This window comes from Henckelia pumila, chromosome 1 (assembly GCF_033568475.1).
Source record: "Henckelia pumila isolate YLH828 chromosome 1, ASM3356847v2, whole genome shotgun sequence".
In the NCBI taxonomy this organism is placed as follows: Eukaryota; Viridiplantae; Streptophyta; class Magnoliopsida; order Lamiales; family Gesneriaceae; genus Henckelia; species Henckelia pumila.
In genome coordinates this window covers 141,992,859-142,009,620 of record NC_133120.1, presented here as the reverse complement: position 1 = coordinate 142,009,620, position 16,762 = coordinate 141,992,859, and the positions used below count along the sequence as shown (strand labels likewise).

At 37.4% G+C, this 16,762-nt stretch overlaps 1 protein-coding gene across 1 annotated transcript; it reads left to right on the top strand.

Moving 5' to 3' along the window:
* Nucleotides 1-12,897: 12,897 nt before the first annotated feature.
* On the top strand, nucleotides 12,898-16,308 carry LOC140888380 (putative E3 ubiquitin-protein ligase XBAT31). The gene is made up of 8 exons (XM_073296063.1): nucleotides 12,898-13,254; nucleotides 13,363-13,422; nucleotides 13,584-13,655; nucleotides 13,730-13,851; nucleotides 13,960-14,100; nucleotides 14,191-14,298; nucleotides 14,645-14,903; nucleotides 15,486-16,308. The coding sequence occupies exons 1-8, from the start codon at nucleotides 13,075-13,077 to the stop codon at nucleotides 15,876-15,878; spliced, it is 1,335 nt and encodes a 444-aa protein (XP_073152164.1). The 5' UTR covers nucleotides 12,898-13,074; the 3' UTR covers nucleotides 15,879-16,308.
* The last annotated feature ends 454 nt before the right edge of the window (nucleotides 16,309-16,762 follow it).

Genomic DNA, 16,762 nt, shown 5'->3' with positions numbered 1-16,762 from the left:
GACTCCGAGTTGAGTTATACCAGACGCTTGCAACTGTTGAGTTTTGAGACGGTATAGGAAGCGTTTCCTGTCTGTGTACTGTGGAATGTCCCAGTCGAACATATTGGTGGGAGCTTTCCTTAGTCTTGATTTGTATACAGTGATTGCGAGTAAGTATAACTATCGGGAGAATGTCTATTGATTGGGAATTCTTGGGTGAATAACCTATGGCTGGGTTATACTAAGAAATATGAACTGTGATTTGTACTAGACTGGATGGTCTGAGTTCCCAGTGTTGCCCTTGGGAAGCTGTTTTGCTTTGGTGAGGCATGGGAAGGATAATCAGTCTATGGAATCATGTTAAGCAGTTATGTTGCAGTATAACCCTGTGTCATTTAGATTCTCTTGAAGAGAATTAGAGCTTTGTTGTGTCAGCACAGTGTTGGGATTAGTGTTTCCTCACTAGAGGTGTTGGGCACTGAGGACTTTTGGTGACCAGTGGATTGTTGTATGCTTCGTGATCAGTAAGATCGTGATTGTGACGAAGGACGTATCAGTGCTGTGGTACGTTAGTGTCAAGCGAGGTTAATTGTCATCAAGTAATGCAGTGGTTTCCAGCTCGGAGAATGCTATTGTGATTTAGCATTTATACAGTTTTCATATAATTCGACAAGAGTCTGAGTATGTCGAAAGCTATTTTTGACCAGACACTCAAGCAAGGGTCTTTTACATGTTCTCGAGGTTTTACCTTAGATTTCGAGAACGAAATCTTTTAAGGGGGGAAGAATGTAGTGACCCGTATCCGTAATTAATGATTAATGAGTAATTAATCAAGTAATCATGTTTGGATTAAGTAAAACGTGATTAAGGAAACTACAAAAGGATTAATGGACTCCAAAAATGGATCCAGGACACTCGAAATTGGTTTAGACGGTTCCAAGACTCGAGTGGGATTGGAAGCAACGATCTAGGATCGGAGCGTCCGATCGACGATCGGAACGACCGACCAAGAACGGAGCTTCCAATGACTGTCGGTGACAGGTGTGTGGTTGCATGTGGACCGAATTGACACGTGGCGAACGGAGCGTCCGATCGAGAAATGGAGCTTCCGATCTGCCGAAACGGAACGTCTGATCGAGGAACGGAACTTCCGATCGACGTCTATAAATATAGGGTCCGAGCTCCTCATTTCTTGCCAATTCCGAATTCCTCTCCTTCGCCCTAGTAGCTCTATTTTGGGCTTTGGGTACTCTTATTTTAGAGTTGGAGTAGGAAATATACTTTAGTATAGTCAGACAGTGTCTGACATAGTAGCGGGGCAGTGCTCATGTAGCGGAGCAGTGCTCGAAGCTGTGGAGCTGCAGCAGGGGTGTGCCCTAGTTGCGGGATAGTCGCCATTAGTGGGCTGACGACGGACGCAGGTATAGCTATGGTTTCCTTAAATTATTTAGGAGTATGCAATAGCTTAGTTAAAGCTTTTAGAGCTTATTGAATGATGCATAGATATTTGCACTGTAGAGTTGATGATAGGCTTGGAACCTAGAGTGGGACTGCTAGGATTTGCCTGTAGTAAGGTACGTAAGTACTGACTGAGATGACCAGCATGATATATATTATATGTGTTGCATGAGTATGTGCTATATGTTTTACCATGTTTTACGGCTTTAGCACATGCATATGTTTTTACGGAGACTGCATCGTGATGATGTGAGTCATGATAGTTTCCATCAGTCGAGGCGATTCTTCCTGAGGATTTGTGTCTTGGGAATATACGAGTACCACGCGGAGTCGTTCTCTAGCCCGGTACTGTGTATTCCAGGCGCCCAGAGAAAGTGATTTAACCCTGATATTAAAGTCATTTATGTGTTGCATATAAAATATATATCATTGCTTTCGTATTGAGCTTAGAGCTCACATCCAGTGTTTCTGTATGTCTGGACACCCCATTCGACGGGGCAGTTGTAGGTGCATGGTTGGGCACCAGGATCTTGGAGTAGCCAATGACCAGTGAAGACAGCAGGATTTAGCTGTAGGTTTTGCCTTTAGGGTTATTTATTTCGATTGGGTTGTATAAATCGAATTTATTTATCCGGTTGTATTCTGCCGGTCTGTTTTAATTTAAGTCTTCTGCAGCGATTTATTTAATGCATGTTTAATTATGCTCCTAAACTCTGATTAGGTAGTGGATCCGGTTTGGGTCGCTACATCATGGGTGTGAGCGACTATTTGGGTGCGACGACTAGACCGGGCTTGGTTGCGTCTACGCTTGGGAGACATTTTAGAGATTATTTTTCGAGACAAAAGAAGGAAAGAAGTTGATTTTGGTGTGAAAAAAATTAAGGGGTTGCATCATATTTATGGAAAAAATACGAACAGACGGTCCGTTGCAGTCACCGAATGCTCCGGGTTGCCCTAGGCGGGAAATTTTGAGCAACAATTGATTTTGAATATTAAATATATGCAGGATAGAGACCATCGGACGATCTGATGATAATCGAACGCTTCGTTGAGGTATAATAGCGGGATAATTCAAAATTTTGAATTAAAAGAGGCGGTATGTGATCGAACGATCCGATGAGGCACCAGACGCTCCGATTTTGTCCAAATGAAATTTTCAGATTTTGACTCTTAAAGTTTTTAGATATTGCAATTAAGCCCTAAACAATTAATTCACATAAAATGTGAGCTTATAATTTTGAATAAATACAATTAATTTGTATTATCCAATATTAATTTGCTCAAAAATTATTATTAATCTCTCCCTTAATTTGACATTAAATTTATTTTGAGTTTAAATGTGATTACAACTCAATCATGCCAAGTTCACCACGCAAACGAATAAAAGTATTTTCATCTAATGGTTTTATAAAAATATCAACAAGCTAATTTTTGGTGTCAACATATTGAATCTCAACTTCATTTCTTTCGATTTGATCACGAATAAAATTATGTCGAATATCAATATGTTTGGTGGGAAAATGTTGAATCAGATTTTTTGTAAGACATATGGCGAGTGTTATCACAGAAAATAGGAATTTTAGAAAACGATACACCATAGTCAAGCAATTGATGCTTCATCCAAAGAATTTGCGCACAACAACTACCGGTAGCCATGTATTCGGCTTCGGTCATTGGCAACACAACACAATTTTGTTTATTTGAAAATCAAGATACTAAACAGTTTTCCAAAAAAAAAAAAACAAGTTCCACTAGTGCTCTTTCTATCCACCTTATATCCTCCAAAGTCGGCATCACATTAAGCTTTTAAATCGAAAAAGAAATTTTTGAAATACCATAAGCCGATATTTGGAGTATATGAAAGATATTTTAAAATGCGTTTTAAGGCAAACAAATGTGATTCCTTTGGACATGATTGAAATTGTGCACACAAGCAAACACTAAACATAATGTCAGGTCTTGTAGCGACCCTACCCGAATCTACTACCTAATCAGAGTTAATCGCGCATGCAATAAATACTTAAAGCATAAAGAGAGGATAATTTAAATACAACAAATCCAATCGGCAGAATACAACTGACGACAAAAAAATGTATAATACTCTTACACAACCAAATCGAAAGTCTTAGGGTAACAAGCCCTACCACTAAACTCTCGCTGCAACAGGCACCGACCTCAACCCTGTTGCGAATCACTTGGACCGTCCAGCCTCAAACCTGCCCCTCCACAAGGTATCCCAAGAACACCAGAATACTTGGTAAAAATCGTCTACTCAGGGCGCCATGAATACACAGTATCATGCTAAGAGAGCGACTCCGCGGGGTACTCGTGTATTCCCCTATCAACTATAACGTCTACTCCACCGTCGTGTTTGCTCCTAGTGATAGAAAAACTAGGGGCCGAGCCTGCCCAGACACGAATCCATAAGGAGTAACTATTCACCAATGGAAACTGTCATGACTCACATCATACCTGATGCAGTCCAGTGTAAAAACATACATGTGTTAAAACCGTAAAATATGGAAAAACACATAGCACATACTCATGCAACATACAATCATATATATCATTTCGGCTATCTCGGTCAGTACATTCATACCTCTAACACTGCATGCAAATCCTAGCACCATTGATCTAGATCCCACGCCTACAATTCCACTATACTGTGGAAACAATGCAAATACACATGCATCATTATTAAGCTCTAAAAGCCTTAATTAAGCTATTTCATACTCCTAAATATTTTTAGGAAGCCAAAGCTATACCTGCATCCATCGTCAGCCTTTTGCTGTCGATTGCCTCAAAACTTAGGCACAGCTCCACTACAAAGCCGGGATCACTCCGCTACTGCCGGATTCCCAATAGGATGCCTAGAACTCCCTAGATATGACTAAGAAAGCTAGAAGCTATAGAGAAGAGAGGAATTTGGTGCATTTCAAATGAGGCCTCGGCACCCCTATTTATAGATGGAGATTGGACCATTCGATCGCAAATGGAGCGTTCGATTGCCTACCGGATCATCCGATGTCCCATCCATGACTCAAGCAATGACGTCAGCTTGCTGACGTTGATGATGACATAAGACCTAGCTAGATCGGAGCGTCCTATCCTGCTGACAGAGCCTCCAATCGGTTCAAAGCATCCGATCTACCCATCGGAGCTTCCGATCCTCCCTTACAATAGTTGCTTAATAATGTTGATTAGTACCTTAATCACCTTATTTGGTTACGGGTCACTACAGGTCTACTAACAGTTGCATAAAGTAGGGAGCCAATCATACTACGAAAAGATTGTTGATTTACAGTTTTACCATTTTCATCCTTGTTGAGTCTGAGCGATGTGCTCATAGGTGTAGATGAAGTTCTCCATGCCAAACTTCTTGAGAATCTCCTTAATATATTTTACTTGGTTGATAAAGAACCCATTTTTCATTGCTTGATTTGTAAACAGAGGAAATAATTAAGTTTTCCCATCATGCTCATCTCAAAGTGGTCCTGCATAAGTTTCATTAGTAGAACAAAAAATGATATCATCCAAATAAATTTGCACAATCAATAACTCATCATTTTTAGTCAAGGTAAACAATGTAATATCAACAACACCTCTAGAAAAACCAATAGAGATAAGAAACGAAGAAAGTTTTTCATTCCAAGCTTGATGATCTTGTTTCAATCCATACAAGGCTTTATCAAGTTTGTAAACATGATCAGGGAAATGGGGATCAATAAATCCAGATGGTTGATCAACATAAACTTCTTATTTCAAATCACCATTCAAGAATGCACTCTTCACATCCATTTGAAATAACTTAAAGTTTCTAGAACAAGCAAAAGCAAGTAGCATGCGAATGAATTCTAGTATAGCAACAGACGCATAAGTCTTATCATAATCAATGTCTTCTTCTTGATTATAACCCTTAACTACAAGTCTAGATTTATTTCTAGTGATAGTACCATTCTCATAAAGTTTATTTCTAAAACGGTAGAGATCGGAGCTTCCGAACTCCACCCTGTCCGATCAATTCAAGTCTCCAATAAAAAACCCCATCTCTAACTGTCGGGGATGTTCGGATCTTACGAACTCAGGATCGGAGCTTCCAAACTCCAATTCTTGCTTCCAAAGGGATTGGAACTTCCGTAAATACCTTGTTCATGTTCGAACCTTCCAAACTGCTACAACACTTGGAACCCTCCGGACCATTTCCGAATGTCCTGAATCCGACTTTATAATTATTAATCTCATCCAAGAATTCCTTAATCACTTTTTGACTATTTTAAACATGATTATACAGTTAATACTTTATTTTTGGAATCGGGTTACTACAGCCTTAGTCAACTAGGGGCTCGATTGATCATTCTCCCTTTTCTGGAGTTCAAGTTCATATGCCTTGATATCTGCAAAGATGTCATCAAATTCTAGCTTGTTGAGGTCCTTAGATTCACGCATTACTATTGTTTTCACATCCCACTCCTTAGGATGACCTATCATTACTTTCAGCACTACTTCACGGTTGGATTAGACTTGTCCCAGTCCATTCAATTCAATGACTATGCTTCTAACACGCTCATCGAACTTAGTCATTGTTTTTCCAGTCTTTATTTTGATATTATCAAATTTTTTAGTAGCCACATACATCTTGTTCTCTTTTTCTTGTTCATTGCCCTCACACAACTGAATCAGCTTCTCCCATATCTCCTTTGCTGTCTTACACATCTTGATCTTGCTAAATGTGTTTTTGTCAAGGGACTTATAGAGAATATCCTTTGCAACAATATCAAGGTTGGATTTTTTCATCTTCAGTGGTTCATTTGCTCCTATATTTCTCAATCATTTGAAGAGCACCACTACTTATGAAAACATCTATGTTTGATTTTGTAATAGTGATCAGTCCGTCACTGATGACATACTGTAACGTCCCAAAACTCGGAATGCTACTGAACATATATTCTTAAAAGTTTGGGAAATTTTTTTGCGGAAATAAAAATCTTTATTTAAAAGAGTTAAAATGTGCACCAACAATTTAATGGATTACTCTAAACATCAATGTCATCAACCAACATTTAAACATAAATAATCTTGTTTTCCTTCCTCTAAAATAAAAGCAATTGTGCACAATAAAACTGTTCATAAACATAGTGCTCATGCATCTCCCGCCGCCCCGATCGTTTGCTCCACTTCAAGTTAGACTCTGATATGAATCTTGATGTGCAAGATTAGCAAACACGATTACAATTTTAATCGCACCCTCTAATCAATAAATAAAAGATCCAAAGTTTTGCCCAATATTTGAAACAAGTAAAATTGATAAGATTTTGGATTTCCACCTTTAATCGACGGAACGAATAACAACAGAAATCACGACAATCGAAACCAAAGAAAACCTTCAGATAACTTGTATCTGATAATCTTCAGTGAGAAATCAATCGACAAACGCTTCCAAGTAATTAAACTGGAAAAAGTTTGATTTGAAGAGCCAAATCAAAGCTTTGAATAAAATTCTAGAGAGAATTTTAATAATTTGTGTATAAACTGAATCTGAATTATTATTAATGAAAATAAACAAAGTATTTATAGTTTACAATAAAAAAATAAAAGATAATGCAAAATATTGTCTAACGATATGAAAGATATCTCCTAAAAGTTTTCTAGTAGGAATAAAATACTCAAAATAACTCAAAATATCAAAATTAAGATCAATATCCCGCTCACACACAAACACCTTCGGTGTGTGTAAAAGTCCCTCGCGCGGGCACTTTGTAAGACGACGCGGGTGCGTTGAAGCTGCGCAGGAGTGGCATGGGCACGCAGGATGAAGGCGCGGGCGCGCTGAAGTCTCGCCGATTTTTCGTCAATTCAGGCCTCGTACGCGCGGGCGCGCGTGGGGTTCGCTCAATAAGGCGTGGGCGCGCAAAGAATTAGGCGCGGGCGCGCCGCAGCTTCGAACTTGGTCTTCAATTTCTTCACTTTCTTGACCTCCATTGACCTCAATAATATTATAACAATCTCCAAATTGAATATCAATAAATCCAATGCCCTTTTGAAACTTCATCATCAAGGATTGAAGTGCTTCCTTGAATTTCTGAGCTCGGCCTCTCGTAACCGGTACTCTTGGCATTTCCAACGGATCCTTAGCCACTTGACCAACATGCGAACCATTCATGATCGCATCATCCTTGTGGGGCCTCGGGTTGCTAATCTCAAATCATAAGGGGCAATTAATGAATAAGCATCATTAATATAATAAGGAAAGAATAAGGATCAAGAATTATATTTTTTTTTCAAAAAGGGGTGCGCGCGGGCAGTCAAAAACTGTCGCGCGGGCGCCCCTGTTTTTTTCCAAAACAGTAGGCTGAGCACCAGGCTGCGCGCGGCCGGAAGTTTTATGCCGCGCGGGCGCATCCTGGGTAGAAATCCTGCTCTGTTCTTTTGTTAGCAACTTTGATCCTTTCAATCAATTCCAATCCATCAAATTCAAGTCTAGAACCTGTAGATTAACATATAACAAGATCTAAACATGTTCATAAGGAAATCGATACATCAACTAGAAGATTAAAGTCTAGCAAAAGTTACAATTTACATATGTTGTTCACTCACAACTCAACACCAACTACTTCAAGTTTTTCCAACATTCATGCTAGAACTTAAACACCTTGATTCAGCTAGAAACAACCCGAGTCCACATCTAATCTTTACTCATGAGCTACTATCGTCGTCATTGACTAGCTCATGCCCCATCTGTTGTCATGCACACATACAAAACAAGAAAACAACCGGATAAACTCCGGTGAGAAATCAATCTCAGTATAACCAACATATAGAAAGCGTTAAATAAATCATATCGACTCTATTTAAACTCGACTCAAAAAATAGAGTAAATTAACGCTTCGCATAAGAACTGATTCATATAACTTCGAGGCCATCAAGATTCATAAATGATCTTGACATGGATATCCATCTATCGTAGCCATTCTGGGCTAGAAAATAAGGTTAACCGCAACCTTGGCATAGAATCAGTTCAATATACTATCATATCGACTCAAACTTAAAGATCCACTACCTGAGATGGATCGACAACATCAAACATAAATCAAAACATATCAAGTATGTGGTTTTTGCGGGCCAACTCAAGAATAGTCGTTCTTTGAGTTTCAAAGTTCCTAACTTGCGATGTCGTCTTGCGGGCCAACTCAAGAATAGTCGTTCTTTGAGTTTCAAAGTCCCTAACTTGCGATGTCGACATTATACCTTCGAATATCTCGGTTCTGAATTCTTCAATCTATTAGTACGAAAATGTCTTTTTATCGTAGTATTTTTCATATTTACTCAAATACATCACGCGTATTTGTGAATAAAAATTATTTATTTTGATGTGGATGATGTATATGAGTAGATATGAAATTATTACAATAATAAAAGATCATTTTTGTATCATAATTCTAATATTATAAAAATGGTTATTTTGGCGCAAAAAACAACTCATGTTTAACAAAATCGTCGTGGCAAGGGTTAAACGTGCAACTATTACAAAAGGTTAAGGGCTGGGATGCCTATTAAAATTTCACATAGGAGAAGTGTGCATTTTCAATATTCACAGGGGGTTTGGTGCAATAAACTCTAACATGAACACGTAGTAAAAACTTGAAATTTATGGGTGATGAAATATATGTATTTGGGGCAACCATCTTTATGAGCACATCTTTTGGAAAGGCTTCTCCGGAGCTCATCTCGGAGAACCAGTCCTAACATTTCATCTCTGGAGCACATCATTTGGAAAGGCTCCTACGGAGCTCAATCTATCAAAACTCAAACCGGCGACGTAACGATTCAAAACCGGTAATTCTAACAGCATAACCATCATCCTATCAATGATCTCAACTCAATATCATACTTAGGGCGATAATAATTTTAACATAATTTTACAGAATTGATCAGAAACTTGAAGACGAAAAGATATAAAGATTATGTCGAGTAAGATTGTTGTGAATGTTCAGCATATGTTAGACTTCTGAACATTTGATTATGTTGACTATATGATGTTAGATCTGCTGATATATAGTGGATTTGAATTAAAGAAGATTGAAGGATTGTTATAATAGAGTTTTGAGTACCGGTTCAAGAATGGATTCAATTTCGAGTTTTATGATTGAGTTGAAAACGATATGAATCCTTGCTGATGTTTCTTAGCTATATTGATATGAATTCAGATTTGAATGAAAGGATATCAAGCTCGGGATTCTAGACTTCGAACCGGGATCAAGATTGCAACTAATTGTGCCTTGAAGATTTAGTTGAGCTTGAGCGGAATTTTTATATTTATTCTTCTGGTAGTGTCCAGATTTGGAGCACCTCAAGAATCGAGATTGACAGGTATAAGACGATATCGAGAGCCAAGGATTTGGAACTCAAGAATGATGCTTCTTGAGTTGTCCCGCTAAATCACATACTTGACTATTATTTGTTCTTGAGTTAGAACTTGATGATGTTATTGTCGATCCATCGCAAGTAGTGGATCTTTGATTTCGATTTTGATATGATATGATGTTTGAATTGATTCTAATGCCAAGGTTTGATGAACCTTATTTTCGAGTCTGATGGGACTACGATAGATGGATATCCATGTCAAGATCGGATACGAATCTTGATGGCAATGATTTGAGATGAATAAATTCTTGATAGCGCGCTATATAAATCTTTTGATTTGAAGTATGATTTGAAGTTTTGATTGATATGTTTCAAGTTGATATATGCGTTATTTACTCTATGGTTGAGTCGATTATGATTAGAGTTGATATGATTTATTTAATGCTTTTATATGTCGATTATACAGGAAATTATATTCTCACCGGATGTTATCCGGCTGTTGTCCTGTTTTGTATGTGTGCATAGCAACAGGTGGGGCAAAAACTAGCCAGGGAGAACTTGGGTGGCTTGAGAAAGAGATGTAGCATGTGGTGACTCAGGTTTAGATAAAGTTGTTGTCTTTAGAGGTTGTTAAACATGTTTAGAATCGATATTACTTGATCTTGTATTGAATAGTTCTTTCATGTTTTAACTAAGGAGATGGATGTATTACGTTTTGGGCTCATGTATGCTTGCTTACAAATGTATATCCATGTTTATATACTTGCTTTGGAGTGTTTGAAATGAGTTTTGATAGCACCAGAAGCATTCTGAAATGTTTTTTTGGAACCAGGCGTGACAGGATCGATCCTGTGAGTTGGTAGGATTGATCCTGGAACAAAATTGATTCTGGACAGAAACTTGATAAAAGTTCCAGGATCGATCCTGAGAGTTCATAGGATCGATCCTGACTGAAAAAACAAATTAGTTCTTGGTTTGATTTCTCTTTAACTTGTATAATTAATGATACTTAATTGTACTTTGCCCTAAGACGAAATTAGTAACCTGAGTTCCCCACAAACACAGTCCTCGATTAAATGAAAAGTATGAATATTTACAGTTGAAAAACTTAGCAAAAATTGATCCTTTGCTTGATCAGATAGAATACTTGAGAGTGGGGCTACTTGGGTGTAATCAGATGGCATAAGAAAACTTGTGAGTTTGAATGTACGATTGAATGCTTGATAGTTCAAAGATTGCAAGAGTCAAGGAGATTCTTCAACTGATTTTTCATGCCTATTTATAGGCATCGGTTGCAACGGTCATAAATGACTTGAAAAATATATGTTCTTCACAAAATATATGTTGCCTTGTATGTTAGTCCATGTAGATATTTTTTGATGAATAGTATAATTCTGAGCAGTGATACTCTTATAGCGTCTACATTGTACGAAGAGCTTTATCAAAAATAGCTAACTGCCAACTCTGAAGTAGTTTGAATGTGCTATGAATGTTTGTGGACTTAACTGACAGTCTTGAATATACTTGAAGTGTGTTAGTTGTCCTTTACTTCAGTTGTGGTCTGTCCAGTTGTGAATCTTTGACTAGTCGAGAATGACTTCTAGTTAAAGTTCAGTCGTGGTTTCCAATCGTCAGATACTCAATTATATCTAGTCTTGGTCTCTTGAGTATTTCAGTAGTCTAGTCCAATTGTGTATATCTAGTTACGATTATGGACAATTGACTTTACTTGTATTTTTCAGTTTTTTCTTAATATTATTTTTGTCGTATAAATGGCTTAACACTAAAACTAAGTGTTTCAACACACTCTTAGAACTACTGTAGGAGGTATCTTATTAAAGAATAGTTTGAATCATGGTTAAGGTATGATCCTTGAATCAATATACTTTAATACATTATCACATTTATCTTGTCTTTTTATTTCACACCTAAAAAATTTATTGAATGCACAACGCTCCGGTTCATTTTCAAGTCAAAAGGTGGATGTCAGTTAAGTAACATTAAATATGCTAAAAAAATGTTAAATAATGTGCCAAATCCTACTTGTATATATATAAAGTTAGGTTAGATCCTACCCCATAGGTATTATCGCATGGGGTAAGTGGCAATCACTGGTTGGTTCAAATCATGTGGGTTCCATTGAATTATATGAAGCCCACATGATTTGAACAAATAAAATACATACACATGTCTCATGGAATAATACTCATGGGGTAGGTTGAAATATAAATCAAGTCATATTAAAAAATAATAATATAAAAATTATTAAATCATATATTATTCTCGATTTACCTGAAATATTATATAAATTATAACAACATACCATAATTAATGTTTTTCTTTGAATTTTCCATATTTGAATATTGAAATTTGATTTAGTCACCCGAGAAAAGGGTTGTTCAATGTCCACATGTTGGTGTGAATACATTGAACAAACCAAGTCACTTGCCATAAAGCGTTGACTTGCGAATTTGAACAATTTGATGTTTGACTAAAGTCACTAACTTAACATAATAAATAGATTAATTTTAAATTGGCTTGATTATTGGCATAAAAATATAAATATGCAATTATTGACATTGACTTGCAAAAGTAAATACACGATGTAGCATTTCTATAAAGCAAAGCATGTGGAGACCTATAAATAGTTAACTAGATCCGACCAAAGTTCTATTCGAACCATGAACAGAAAAACTCAATTCGACACTTAAAACTGAAATCGATCATTTTTTTTTAATTTTTGGTTCCAAAAACTGAGACCAAAGCCAGTAAATTAATTAGTATAACAAAATTTAAAACTCCCATTAATATTTGTAATTGAATGCTTTCTTTATTTTTTTTAAAAAAAAATTATTTTAATTTCCACAATCACACGACAAATTTTAAAAAAAAATGTTAAACTTTGTATCAAGTTGAGTTATAGGAGGAGAACCAGCAGTCGGTGAGATATTTACCTGGAAATACGAAATTTGCTCTGGAATTATCAACTTGCATTAAATATCAATTCTTAGTACTTATTTCGGGAATCCAACTGCTGCCCGTTGCCATGGGCTCCTTCTTATACGGTCAGATGCCCGTTACACATTCCTTCCCATGCCCACTTCCCGGGCAGCCCCAACTCCGACCCTCCAAATATATACAAACAAACAACTACTGAATACTTGCATCCTTCCCTCCATTCCAACTGCAACCACCACCTCTCCACGGTGGTGCACGGCTCAGAGTGGCGGTACTCTGTTCTTTTTATGGTTTCGGGGTTTCTTCAAACAGAGAGTTATGGGCCAGGGGTTGAGTTGCAGAACTAACGAAGAGCGGGAGCTGTTTAGTGCAGTGCAGTTGGGGGATTTGGAGATTGTTGAGGAAGTTTCGAAAAGGGATTCGAATCTTATTCATCGAACCACAGTGTATGATCGCTCCTCAACCTTGCATATTGCTGCTGCCAATGGCCAGATCGAGGTGGGATTCTTGGAAATATATGTTTGGTTTCTTAGATTTGTGGATATTTTCTGGGTCTTGTCTGGATCTTTGGTTTGAGTATGAGCTTGTTTTGTGAGTTGATTTCAGATTCTTTCTTGGATTCTGGATCGAGCGGTAAAGCCGGATTTATTGAATCGGCGTAAGCAGGTTCGTTTTTGTGTACGCGTGGTACATGAATGTTTGGAAAAAAAAAATTTATTTTTAGTTCTGGTCTTGCTAATTTTGTCTTAGATTGCTTTTTTTTTTTTTTAATGGGATTAGTTCATATTGACGACTTACTATTGGATCGGTGATTTTTATTTGTGTAGACTCCGTTGATGTTGGCTGCAATGCATGGAAAGATCTCCTGTGTTAAAAAGCTAATTGAAGCTGGTGCCAATGTATGCATGTCTAATAAGCATCTTCTATGCATTTACAAGTTTTCGGTATCATTAACTTGGGATTTTGGAAACAGATTTTGATGTTTGATTCAGTCAATGGGAGAACTTGCTTGCACTATGCTGCTTACTATGGTCACTCTGATTGCCTTCAAGCCATACTTTCGGCCTCCCGCGAGGCCCAAGTTGCTGCTTCTTGGTAAGCTTTTGCCTGTATCGACTTCGTGATATATCCAAAAGAGGCCTTTTATTTATTATCTTGCATCATGTGCTCATACAAATCCCACATTTTGGACCCAAATTACAGGGGATTTACGCGTTTCGTAAACATTAGAGACCGTAAAGGAGCAACACCATTGCACTTGGCAGCCCGAAGAAGACGACCTGAATGTGTCCATTTATTGTTGGACAATGGAGCCCTTGTTTGTGCTTCCACTGGTGGATATGGGTATATTGTTGTCACAAATTATTCAAGAATTACTTCATCTTGCCGTTGATTGTGGAACTTGTTTTCTGATTTGCTGCGACTATATAACAGCTTTCCAGGCAGTACTCCTCTTCATTTGGCTGCAAGAAGTGGCTCTCTTGATTGCATCTCAGAATTGCTGGCTTGGGGCGCTGATCGACTTCAACAAGATGAATCAGGGTATTTTATTTTTTTTACTTCCCTAAGTTTTGTTGGACTTGAAGCCAGTCTGCATGTATTAGGTTGGATATTCTTTGCTGAAATTTTCAGTAATTTTCTTATATTGTTGAATCTTGCTCAGATATTTTATGGATTTGCATGGAATCACATTTTGTGTTCTGGATGTTAGAAATTTCGTTGTATGAGAATATCACCCAATTTAGTATCATGCATTTCATAGATGTATTTTCCTAATCAGCAAGCATTTGTTTCATCTCTGTTTACAATTCTGCAGTGAAAAAGAAATCAATCTTTTTGTTAATCATGCAGAAATTCGGATTTATAATAGTGAATCCTCAATTTTCAGGAGAATACCATATATGGTCGCTTTAAGGCATCACCACGGTGCGTGTGCTGCTTTGCTGAATCCTTCATCTGCCGAGCCTATTGTCTGGCCATCACCTTTGAAGTTCATAAGTGAGCTTAATCAAGACGCAAAAGTTCTGCTCGAACGTGCCTTAATGGAGGCAAACAAGGAGAGGGAAAAAGCCATCTTAAAGGGAAGTTCGCTCTCTCTGTCATCTCCATCAGGATCGGACTCTGTGATTGATGACCATTTATCTGAGGTACTTTTTATTGTCACTTCTAGAGTTATCTTTTTACGCTTTTTCACATCACGTGAATATGCTCGGTGGAAACTTATTTTCCTTTCTTAATTTCGCTGCTTTATGTGTCATTAAACCAAGATCATTTCTTTCTAATTTGCTCTTCTTACTACATTTGCTGATACATCAGTCCAGAAGCTTGTTATATGTAAAGTTTGTCGATTACTTGCACACTTGGACTGTTGTCTTAGAAATTTAATGGATAACTACATGATTTTTCCCTCTTTGTCCGCCGCGTTGGATCCAGTTTTAAAACTTTCCTATAGTTTTAAAAATTATTTTATGCTTCAATTTCCAAGCCAATGACTTAGAATTGGGGCATCATGGATTAATATCTGTTTTGAGGAGCAGTATTTGTCTCCAATGTCTGTTGACTTCCTATGTGGCGATATCATCAAATTGTGTTGTCATTGCTGTTCTGTTTAAAAGATTTAGGTTATATAGTTCACATCATTATACCTTGTAATAGTTTTTATTGTGGATACTGGCCATTAGATGTTAGTTCTGAGGAACGATAGGATTCAATTTGACTATTTCATGCAGTCAAACGATACGGATATTTGCTTCATATGTTTTGATCAAGCATGCACGATAGAAGTTCGAGAATGTGGTCATCGCATGTGCGCTCAATGCACTCTAGCCTTGTGCTGCCACAACAAGCCAAATCCGACAGCCTCGTCTCCTTCCGTACCAGTTTGTCCATTTTGCCGGAGCAACATAATCAAATTGGTCGTCGCCAAGGCTAAACCAGATAATGATGTGGACCGTGATGTTAACTCCTCTAAGCCGAGAAAGTCTTGGAGGTCCCGGAATTTAAGCGAGGGAAGTAGCAGCTTCAAGGGTCTAGCAGCAGTAGGCTCATTCGGGAGAATGGGCCGTGGGTCAGGCAGGATCGCTGCTGAGAACGAATGGCTGGACAAAACCATCGAACCTTGATACACAGACCTGAAATTCGAAAATCCCACCTTGAACCATGCTTCAATTTGTGTATAATATATGCATATCCCATGATTCGTGTCAGCGAGTGAATATATCAGCTATCGGGCAAAGTTGGTGCTTGCATGGGTTTTTAGTGTCTTAAACTAGGAAGGATTCTTTTCAATCTTGGATTCAATTCATCACAAACTAAGGAAGCATAAAAATCCTCCAGAAACACTGAAGCAAGTGATCATATTGGAAGTGTTTGTTGTGTTGTCCAAATTGTTATTGTTTTTTCTTGTAAGCAAATTGTAAAAAAAATTATATATGTTTCCAGAAGAAAGGACTGATTCATATACTTTGTGTTTGTCGTGTGGGGATTTGTCCTTGATTGGTTGAATTATTTGTGTACCACGACAATATATATAATGCATGTTCTTGTCATAAATATTAATTCGGACAGTGAGATAAGGTCACTTATCCTTGGACCCGATCTCTAGCTATAATTGATTTCCTTCATATATTGGGGCTATAATATAATAATATTAAATATATATATATATATATATGTTTATTTGTTAGTTAGTTGGTTTGCATTGATTTCTTGTCTCGTAGAATTAGGTAATCAGAGATCCCCAGGGACTGATCCAAAGGTGGAACAATAGGTGCGATGCTCCCCCTCCACTTCTTCGAATTTATTGTGCTAACTTTTGTTTCATTAAGAAATATTAATGTTTTAAAATAATTTTAGCATTTCGTCCTCCTTTTAAATTTAATAGTTAATTTTTTTGAAAGAAAAAAAAACTACTAATTTACCTGATTCAATTATTCAAAGACAATTATTATTTGATAAAAGTACTTCACTATTAGTTTTTACTTTTATAGTGTAAGAATCCAAGCTG